Genomic DNA, 11,361 nt, shown 5'->3' with positions numbered 1-11,361 from the left:
TATAACGCTGTGCGGACGGTGACAGCTTTGTTCAAAATTCATATGCATCACAGAAACCACTCCACTTTCAAATTTAGCAAATATAGTACTACTTCACTCTTAATTCTTAAATTAATTGTTTTCAACGACATCCTCTCTTTCAATTTAAGTGACATATTTTTTAAATTTTTCTTATAAGCTTTTATAAGTAATTTAATTTTAAATTTTTATTTTAGATGATAGCCTTGGCCTAATTAGTAAAATTGCTGCCATATGGCCAGAAAATTACGGATTCGAGCCGTAAAAACACCTCTTGTAAAAATGTAAGGTAAGACTGCATATAAGACCCTTGGTCCGACCCTTTTCCAGACTCTGCACATTTTAGTGCGTCGGCTGCCCTTTTTTAAAACTTTGTTTTTAATAATTATACTAATTTATACCAATCAAACAATCATATTAGTAATTCGGAAGAGGAAGTAATAAAAAGATATTTAATTTTCATTTATTTCCTTGGGGGTACTACTATCATTGCTCCTGGATCACATCATTGCGCTCACCGACGCCCTTCCTCTTCTCTCTCTCTCTCTCTCTCTCTCTCTCTCTCTCTCTCTCTCTTACAGCCACCAATCCATTGCCAAATTCTGGTTTTTGAAGGTTAATTTAATGGTACTCCTCTTCTCTTTAATTTCCACCATTTTTAGTGCTATTTTACAAATCACCAATTTGGTTTACTTACAGTACTGGAGCAGTATGGTACTTTGAGTATACATTCTACGGAAATCCATACAGATTTTTTAGTGAAATTGAGTTTGCTTTTCATGTAATGTTCCTTGATTTACCTTCATTTTTTGTCTTAATTTTCTTTGTACGTTTTTGTTTAGGTTCAGTTGAGTATTGATATCTGTGCTGAATGAGATCTGAAGTTTTGCTGCTAAGCTGAGAAGGAATTAAGGGGTGTTTGCACTGTAGAGATGAAGATGAAATTTAGAAAGCCAGTGTTGTTCTTATTGCTAGTGACCGTTTTGGCCCCTATTGTTCTCTACACTGACACTCTTGCCTCTTATTTTACTCCTCCTTCATGTAAGCTCCCTTAATTTTTCTATAAAATGGCTGTTTTTGTTTTTTAAATTTTAAATTCAAGGATATTGTTTGATGTAATGGGATTCTGTGATTGTTTATGCAGCAAGAACTGAGTTCATTGAAGATCTCTCTACCTTCGTAAGTCCAATTTGTGTTTTATCCACTTCATTGTTTTGTGCTTTTGATATCTTTCTTAAAAACATAAGGATTTAAGTTATATGCGCTGACAATGTATAGATTTTTCTAGTTATTGTTTCGGGAATTTTAACCTGTGATAGCAAGTTGTTGACGAAGTAAGTTAATATCATTGATAGAGCATCGGAAAGATGCAAAATTACAAAAAAAAAAAAAAAATTATTAACATGTTAGTTCCAGTACAAGAGTGTCTATACTAGGATTAGGGAGCTAACGAAGTCCAAAAAGTCGCCAACAATATTTACAGGGGTAAGAAAATTCCAACTGAGCAAACTAATTAAGCGTCTAACCTGTGATATCAAGTTAGTTACCATTTTTTGCCAGATTTCTAGCACCTATTAAGTGACCTGATTGTGTAAATATCGAATATTTTCATTACAATTTCTGATTCCATGATGCAGACACTTGGTGGTGACGTCCGGCCTCTAAATTTGCTGCCTCAGGTATCAATTGTAATTCTAATTGAGGATTTCTCGTTCCTCTTTGATTGACCAATACGATTGTCAACTTTCCATGTGTACTAATACTGGTAGGAGTCATCCACATTCCTCAAAGAACCACCGGGCAACGTATATTCAGAAAATTCAAGCCTTTCCCTTTCCAATACCTCAGACACTTTAAGCAGCGACGATGCTCGTAAAGCAAGACAACTAACTGAAGGTTTCTGTTCATTCATGTCTCTCTGTATTTTGAAGTTTGAACTTAGAGGTTTAGCATGAAGTCAACTTGATCAGGTTTCACGTTGCTTCCATAGTTTTTGAATTGATTATCTAAAATATATGATCTTCATTTAGCAGAATCAATGAAACACCAAGCTGCTACTGGAAACAGCAACGATGGAATAGAAGTGGCTATGAATGGAAATCGCATAAGTCAGGTTACTGATAGCTTGCATGAACCACATCAAATGGACAAAACTTCACTGGAACTTGTATCAGCTGGGAGAAGTGAAAGCAGAGCAACAGACACCAGCTCAAAGAAGAAGACAAGTCCAACAGATTCTAGCCACACCTCGGATACCACATCTGCGAAAATGGTAATTACCTTATATATTTTCTGCTTCTGCGACTATCTGAATTGCCAATGTGCAGCTATTTGAATGTTTTGTAGTATTTTCTGTTCTTTGTTTCAAACATTCATATGTTGACACTGTGACATCATAATAGTTCTCTTTGCTGTCCTTATAAAAAAAATTGTCTCTTTATTGTCTGAACCTAGATTTGATCTATATGGTGCACTTTGTCTTAGAATCTTTTTTTGTTCTTGGTCTTCTGCATATAGCATAAGTAAAATTAAGGCAAATTATATGCCGTGCAAATTTTGTAAGTTTATACTCCGTAAGAAGAATGGCGGTGAAATTAGACGGGAATTGGGATTGCTGTGCTTAAGCATTGATAGAAGAAGATGCAAGCATGCAACACATTGAACTTAAATTGGATGGTCCATATAAAAGAATTAAAATAAGATTGCTGAAATGGAGGAGTCCGAGTGGAGTGTTATGCAATAGAAAGCATCTTAACAAAGTGAACACCAAGTTGTATTGAACAAGTGTGATACCAACAAAATTATGTGGCAGTGAAGTTGGGCTGCTCTAGCCTAATATGCTGCAGAAGATGAATGTCGTAAAAATGCAAATGTTAAGACATATGTGCTGTCATACAAGATTGAATAATATTCGAAATGATCACATCCGATTTATGGTGCAAATAGAGAATAAAATGAGACAAGATTGTCTTTGATGATATCCTACTAGACTTCATGTGCACCAGCATAGGTGTGAAAATATGAAATGTGATTGAAGGGGACGAGGTAAACTTAAAATGACATACGTGAAAGAAAGTTTCTCCGAAAGTTCTAAGATCTCTTGGTCAATGCAGATTTGACTAAGAACAGAACAACAAAGTGAAAGGAAAGGATCCATGTAGCCAATACCAAATTTGTTGGATTTAGAAGATGTTATTATACTTACATTAAGTTCGGTGTTTGTCGCTGTGTTGCTAAAGGCGTAAAGCGTACAGGTTTATGGGGCTTTTTGCAGAAAGCGCAATCAATGCATTAGATGTAATAAAGAAAGGCACAATGAAGAAAAAATATGTGCGTAACCTAAGGAAAAAACTATAGAAAAACATTTTTAACTGCAATTAAGTGAAATATATTGAACGGAAAACATGTATTTTTAAATTCAAAAACCAATTTAACTTTTGAGTTAAATGCAAAATACAGTATTAAGTTTCTACTTCAGGTTAAGTGACTTTAAAAAAAAATTAAATTCCTAAACCCTTTTCCCTAGTAAGTAATAAATTCATTCATAACATCTCCAAAAAGATTAACATATCTATTTTGCCTGTTGTGTTTATTGTTCGTTGTCTCTCTTTTCAAGATATAGCCAATGGATGATGAGACACATGTCTTAGCGCTTTGATACCAGCACTGTAGGGCCACCTGAGCATGGCGAAGCGCCCAGTTTGAGCTACACCTAGATTCAGGGATTAAGCATGCTTGTTTATTGGATGTTTTTATTCTGATTAGAGACCTGTATGTCCCTGTGGGATATGTGTGGAATTTGGATAATTTCCAGTTTTATATAATTAATAATTTGCCAGACAAAATTGTTTAGTGGTGGAAAGAATGCATTTAAATACAAAAGATACGATTACGACACAGAAGATTCATATATAGCTGATCCCTACTAATTTAATGTATGATCGTGTGACAAGGGACAATGTGCTATATTCTATCAAAAATAATACTATGATTTTGGCGGATTGCACATTATTAGTAAATATGCAATAATTGTCTCGGGATTCCTAGATGATAAGTGACCCTTATACATGAGCTGAACTTGCTTATGTTTGGGTTGGTTTCTAGGAAATAAGGCAGGATCAACGTACTGTTCAAACCAGTGGTAGAGTTGTATCTGGAGAGACAGCAAGGGGCAAAGGTGAAGAGCAGAATGCACAAGTGGTTCCTCCTGATGCTCGTGTTCGCCAGCTTAAAGATCAGCTCATTAGGGGGAAGGTCTACCTTTCACTCTCAGCAACACGAAACAACCCCCACTTCATTAGAGAACTTCGCTTGCGGATTAAAGAAGTACAACGAGCACTTGGTGAGGCCAGTAAGGATTCCGAGCTGCCAAGGAAGTAAGTCTTCTTTTAGACGACTAAGTTCATCTTCTGTTTTCAAAATGGCTTTCAGGTGGTCCTGACTCCTGATTCTCCAGTGATTTTGCCATTTCACTGTATAATTAATGTCTACAAGCTTGGTCCATGTTATTGATTTATCTTCCAATACAAATGTGATTTCTTTATATAGTGCCTATGAGAAGTTGAAGGCGATGGAGCAAACATTGGCCAAAGGGAAGCAAATTCAAGATGATTGTGCTACTATAGTAAAGAAGCTTCGTGCTATGCTTCACTCAGCAGAAGAGCAGCTTCGTGTCCACAAAAAGCAAACATTGTACTTAACGCACTTAACTGCTAAGACACTCCCTAAGGGTCTGCATTGTCTTCCCTTGCGCCTTTCAACAGAGTATTTCAAGTTAAATTCTTCCCAACAGCAATTTCCAGATCAAGAGAATTTAGAAGATCCCAAGCTGTATCACTATGCACTCTTCTCGGACAACATTTTAGCAGCTGCGGTCGTCATAAACTCAACTGTTTCCCATGCAAAGGTAAATGATCTATTGTCTGAAACTTACATGTATATTGAGATTGCAGCTGGCTCAGAACAATATAATTCACTTTATCTTTTCCAATTCTTTTCTTCTATGATTATGGAGAAAATATGCCCATCTGCCTGTTTGAGTTTACAATAACTCAACCTTTATGTGTCTCTTCAGGGACATCCAATAAATTGGAAATAAACCTTTATGTATAACTTTTTCTGCATGTGGTGGCAGGATCCTTCAAAGCACGTTTTCCATATAGTAACAGACAGGCTTAATTATGCTGCAATGAGAATGTGGTTTTTAGCAAATCCACCACAGCATGCTACAGTAGACGTCCAAAATGTTGAGGAATTCACCTGGCTAAATTCAAGTTACAGTCCAGTTCTGAAGCAATTGGCTTCTCAGTCCATGATAGATTATTACTTCAGGAGTCGTGCTGATTCTGATCCGAATGTTAAGTTTAGGAATCCAAAGTACCTTTCAATCATGAATCATTTACGTTTTTACTTGCCGGAGATATTCCCAAAGCTGGATAAAGTTCTCTTCTTGGATGATGATATTGTTGTGCAAAAGGATCTTAGTGGCCTATGGTCTCTTGATCTTAAGGGTAAGGTGATTGGTGTGGTTGAGACTTGTGGAGAAAGCTTTCATCGGTTCGACCGCTACCTCAACTTCTCAAATCCTTTGATCTCCAAACATTTTGATCCCCGTGCTTGTGGTTGGGCATTTGGAATGAACATCTTTGATCTAATTGAGTGGAGGCGGCAGAACATCACAGAGGTGTACCACTCATGGCAAAACCTGGTATGAGATAAATTCTTCCCCGTTGTTTATGTCTGGATTTGTATGTTAAATTAGCATCATTTTGTATTTATATAATTTCACGTGCTCTGCTTGGTCATAATGAAACCCTGGAGCAACACCGTCATTATTTTGTTAAGTATCAAATCATTTTCTCCCTCAGGGCAGTTTCTCTTTCCCAGTAAATAGATCACATTCACATTTGAGGCCTTAACCCCCCCCCCCCCCCCTCTCCTCAACCAACCATAGGAAGGACCATGTTCAATCACATTCAAGATATTTTTGTTTGAGATGATGTCTGAGCCATTAATTGGTTTGGTTATACGGGGATGTAATAAGTTAGAATAAAATGGGTAATGTGTAAAAGTTGAGGACAATTGAGTAAATTCTTTGGCATCTGCCAATCCAATAGACTAATATAAAACTGGGCAGGTCATAGCTCAGTCTAGATTAGGAAGTGAAATTTTGGCCTAACTTCTATAGGATTAAGAATTGCCATGTGTCCTGTCCTATCATGTTGCTCCAATGTTCCTCCAATTAGATTAGGTAGTGATGTTGTAGCCTCACTAATTTCCGGATGATTAAATAGACATGACTTGTCATGTTTATCTGGTTTTCTTCCTAAAGGTGTCAACGTATACACCAGCTTTTTTCATGCATAATAATGTTGTTAAAATTAGTCGTGAAATTTAATGAACCTTTCTCTGCACAGAATCATGATAGACAACTTTGGAAGTTGGGGACCCTACCACCTGGTTTGATAACCTTTTGGAAGCGTACATTTGCCCTTGACCGATCGTGGCATGTCCTTGGGCTTGGCTACAATCCAAATGTTAGCCAGAAGGACATTCAACGAGCAGCAGTCATACATTACAATGGAAACTTGAAACCATGGCTTGAGATAAGCATACCCAAGTTCCGAGACTACTGGTCAAAATTTGTTGACTATGATCAGGAATTTTTGCGAGAGTGTAATATCAATAAATTGGCTGGTACATGAAGTGTTTCCTGCATATATTTCTCTTAATTCATAAATACAGTGAGCATTTGTTTAGTTTACAGGTCTGTTCTTCCTTAATAATTTAATGATTTTTGTTCTTGTTCTTTAAGTCACAAGTTATTTAGGTATATATATGTGAATGGAGTATTAGAGTGAGCATTCTGTATTACATTTATTCTTGACATCCATTGTTGGATGACAGCTTCAATTCAAATTTGTTGTAAATGATTAACCGTAGCTCTCACTTTGAATTTCTCTGTTCATTTTTGGGTTGTTATATATTAATGGCATGCCGTTTTCGAGGGCTATGTATTTAACATTGCACAGTTTATCTCACTAATATCTTCTATGGTTGGTCTTTTTTTATTCGAGTAAAAAGCATTGCAGGTATGTTTTTTTTTCTTGTTTTTTTACTAAGCGGGAAAAAATGTCTATCTAGTAGCATAACAATGTGGTAAAGGAAAGACTGTTCATTGCAGCATAAAATGTTTTTTTCACTGATCTGCGTCTTACAACCTGTTCAACTGTGCGAAGATTGAAGTGCTTGGTTTGTTGTATTTACCGTGGTAGACAGTTCAGGTAAGTAGTAGAGCTAAGACAGATATTACATTCCGCGCCTCTGCTGTTTTTTTTATCATCAGAGTATGTTATCGTGGTTAGTATAGAAAGGCCACCTTCTCATGAATCTGACAACTAATCAGATCTTAACTTCCCAATTTTCATATGCTTGTGATTTGAGAACTTGATTTATCCTCTCTGCCCCAAAATATTCCAATATAGCAACCTCTTCTATTTTTTAAACTGGGAGATTTATGTTACAAAACATATACATAGGGGTCGTTTGGTTGGGAAACAAGTTATGCCATGATTAATTATCCCGGGATTAGTTACCCTCCCATCGGGATAGAAGAAACACTACAATTCTGGGATAACTAATTTCGGGATTAGTTATTCCAACCAAAAGTGGGATAAACTTATCTCAATATTAATTCCAGGATTAATTATCCCTTATCCCTCGTACCAAACGAGCCCTAAAGGTTAAAAGGTCTAGTTATGGGGCAGTACTAAAAGTTTATATGGGGCAGTACTAAAAGTTTATAATGCGATACTAGTTTCATTACAAAAATATCACTATAAAGTTGGCAAATGTAATATCTCAAACCACAAGAAAACGATGTGTCACAAAGGTAAACCTAGAGAAATGTCTATCAAATTATTCTTAATTGTTAGATACACTTGCAGTGAAAGCATTTCATTCAAATCTCTGGCAACTTCCCACTCGTATGTTTCAATTTTGAATGAAATAAAGCCAACACCCAATACTCCAATGTCTTATAATATTATAAGGTTATATACCTTTTCAATTAGTTGGAATATGACAAATGGACCATATTTATTTCTTTTATTGTAAGAACTTTTTTCCTTTTTTTTTTTGGTGGCTAAAGTGAAATGTAGTGAGACTAGTTTTCCAGATGTATTTTATAAAATTTTGAATACGGGCCTTTTATTTTTTTTTTTTATCGTGTTGTTGTTCCTACTTGTTGCCATTGCTTTTTTTTCATCCTTTTTCCGGCCGAGAATTTATCAGAAACACCCTCTCTGCCCTTTTAGGGTAGGAGTAAGGCTGCATACATCTTACCCTCCTCGGATACTACTTGTGGGATATCACTGGATTTGTTGTTGTTGTTGTCGTCGTCGTCGTCTTTTATTTTGTTTTTTATTTTTGGTGGCAAAAGTGAGTTATAAAGTTAAAGTGAAATAATCCCAGACATGCCATGGGCCAGTTTTGTTCCCTATTTTTGTCACATGTAAAAGCTTTAAACATGATAAGACAACCAAAAAAGTTTCAATCATCTTGATACTGTGCTACAGTCAATAGTAGGATTGTTTTCTTCACGGTAAATATTTGCTCACACTCGGAATTTATATCAAATCAAGAAATTTTATATTAGGTAGCTACATATTTTACTATTTTATTCCTATTTTTTTTTTTTTTGATAATTCTTGAAATTCTCTTTCCCAAATAAGACTCCTATATCCCTCTTCATTTCACTTCTGTCATTCATCTTTTTTTTTTTTTTTTTGTAAAAAAAATATTTTTAAATTTATACTTTTATAAATAGCTGTAAGGGTATGTCAATCATTTTATTTTAAAAAATATATATGAACACTTATTTACCAAAGACACAGTAAGTCAAACATTAAAACTGGCTACATAAGTGATGACCAATTCATAAGACAATAATTTCAAATTCAAACTTCAAATTCAAAGTCGTGATTGTGTCTGTTCCCTTTTCTTTTCGTTTTAATCAGTCTTTTTCGTTTTCTTAACTATCCAGCCTTTGCGCCTATTTTATTTTTGACTTTCTTTTTTGTACTTCCTTTGGTCCTTTCAATGTACCATTTGCTTAAATTTGTTTAAATATTTGTTTATGTGACCACTCAGGCTGCTGGCCAAATTGTTTGGACAATGGTCCCTCTAGAACTTAAAGAAGGAAAATATATATATCAAATTATTAGAATGAGTTTAATTTATAATAAAGAACTTTTACACTATCATTGTTATGAAATAATAAAAAAAGAAGAAGAATATTGCAGAGAAAAGTAGAAGGAGAGAATTCTTATTGATTTGGGATGAATTACAATAGAATAGAGCCCTCTATTTATAGGGAGATGGTGGCTTAGCCACCAAGCAATGAACTCTAGAATCTCTCTAAATATAGACATTCACCATAAATATAATTGTATTTATAACACTCCCCCTTGAATGTCTATTCAACAGATAATGTGCCTCGTTAAAACCTTAACTAAAATAAAACCCAATGGGAAAAAAATTCTAGAAAAGGAAAAAGAGTACACATATCTGATAATACGCCTTTTGGTTGTCTCGTTAAAAACCTTGCAAGGAAAACCCAGTAGGACAAAACCTTGTAAGGGAAAAAGAGTACAACCCGTATTAACTCCCCCTGATGAGAGCATCAATTCACATCCTTGAGCATTTGCATTCTAATCTTGTGCACCATCTTCAAAAGATCTTTGGTTGAGATTTGATGAACAAATCAGGCATATTAAATTGAATGAATATATTGCACCTTGAAATCATCATTCTTGATAGAGATGAATTGTCTTCATATGATGTTGTTGGAATCGTCAGTTCAATATCTTCACATAGAGGTGAAAACTCTTGCTATCATATTATCATGCATATAGTTATAGCAAGATACATTTGTGCACAAATTGCACTGAGGATGTAATACTTCATGACCATGAATTCTATATGCTTTAAGCAATTTAAATCCTTCACGGATTGTTAAGTCATATAAGCCATATAATAGACTTTAGATGCATATCAAGTTTTCATGTCATGCTAGACATATAAGATATCGAAAACTGATTGCACATACCATTGACTTTATACTTTCAAGTGTTTGAACTACATGTTCAAAACTACATGTCTTTCATATGAAACCAATTCTATTCGAATTGTTTCTTCAGACTTAAGATCCTCATATATATATTTAGCGCTATCATAGATGTCGTCGACAAACATTTTATATCAGTTTCAATATTTTTTCATAAAGACATAACATAGAGATCTCTTCATTCATATTTTCAGGTACCTGAATCTCTCTTGAGATTTTATGAAGTGTTATGTCATGTGATCTTCTAGATCACTTGCCTTCCTTTATTATGATCATTTTGATCATTTGCTCATCTTCTTTATCAAGAAGTTTATTTGAAACCGATTTGTCTATATGCTTTAAGCGTACCATAGACTTTGTCCTTCTAGGACTTAATAGGAGCATTTGCAATGAGAATATAGTTACTTTCTTTGGGTCAGCAAATGCGTCTGGCATGCTTTGCAATATATTGCAAATGAATTATCCTTTTATGAACTTCAAGTTCATATTATCTTATTCGAGGATCTAGATGTACAAATGATAATTCATTCCACGTAACTTTTTCTCAACTGTTTATCATGTCTCCCCCTCATGTTAGAAAAACTAACTTGTTTCCTCAACTTTGAGAATCCATCTTTGTACGTTATGGTGTTAATCAAAATATACACCGCACATCAATAATAATAAGATGGAATTATTTGGTTCCTGACCATGAACCACTTGTGAGGGGAGAAATTAATATACTTTCGTATATAACGTATATCAAACTGATATATAAAACTTTGTTCTCATAAGCACTTGTTTAGCTATTAAGTAGAGCACTTAATAAATCATTTTGCTAAACCAACTGTGATGTAAACCAACTTATCAAGATGAACTTCTTGAATAGAAAATCTGGAATATGCTCTAAATTAAATTATTGAGCAAGTTACCTCGCAAACACCATGTTGCGGGTTAATAATAATCGCACATGTAACCATCTCATAGATGCATCTTATGTGGTATACATGGCAGGTGAATGGGCCCATATTCACCTTTGATATTTCCAGCATTCATGGGATTCAATCCCAATTTTAGTTGATCTATTAATTAATGAGAACAAGCAATATAAGAGAATTCGTAAAGAACTTTCTAGTTCTTTAATATTTACCCATGTGAATTCTCTATTATTTTTGCACATCGTACATGAATTAACATGGTAAACCAAGTATGCCAACTGGATAAATTATCAGTATTGA

At 34.9% G+C, this 11,361-nt stretch overlaps 1 protein-coding gene across 3 annotated transcripts; it reads left to right on the top strand.

Moving 5' to 3' along the window:
• Positions 497–7,044, top strand: LOC109243044 (probable galacturonosyltransferase 4). Of its 3 annotated transcripts, none has more exons than XM_019409949.1 (10): positions 497–645; positions 861–1,059; positions 1,163–1,197; positions 1,656–1,697; positions 1,788–1,914; positions 2,052–2,290; positions 4,123–4,394; positions 4,567–4,924; positions 5,153–5,725; positions 6,435–7,044. In XM_019409949.1, the coding sequence occupies exons 2-10, from the start codon at positions 951–953 to the stop codon at positions 6,720–6,722; spliced, it is 2,043 nt and encodes a 680-aa protein (XP_019265494.1). In that variant the 5' UTR covers positions 497–645; positions 861–950; the 3' UTR covers positions 6,723–7,044. The 3 variants fall into 3 exon arrangements, with proteins under 3 accessions (XP_019265494.1, XP_019265481.1, XP_019265488.1); XM_019409936.1 differs by having other exon boundaries at positions 2,049–2,290; XM_019409943.1 differs by lacking the exon at positions 497–645 and adding an exon at positions 685–732 and having other exon boundaries at positions 2,049–2,290.

The sequence above is a fragment of the Nicotiana attenuata genome, chromosome 2 (assembly GCF_001879085.1).
Source record: "Nicotiana attenuata strain UT chromosome 2, NIATTr2, whole genome shotgun sequence".
Lineage (NCBI taxonomy): Eukaryota > Viridiplantae > Streptophyta > Magnoliopsida > Solanales > Solanaceae > Nicotiana > Nicotiana attenuata.
This window is presented reverse-complemented; position numbering and strand designations above follow the sequence as displayed.

Coding starts and splice junctions, on each gene's coding strand:
- LOC109243044 (XM_019409936.1), top strand. CDS start 951: ATGAAGATGAAATTTAGAAAGCCAGTGTTGTTCTTATTGCTAGTGACC. Junction 4,925..5,152: donor CAACTGTTTCCCATGCAAAG/GTAAATGATCTA, acceptor ATGTGGTGGCAG/GATCCTTCAAAGCACGTTTT. Junction 5,726..6,434: donor ACCACTCATGGCAAAACCTG/GTATGAGATAAA, acceptor TTCTCTGCACAG/AATCATGATAGACAACTTTG.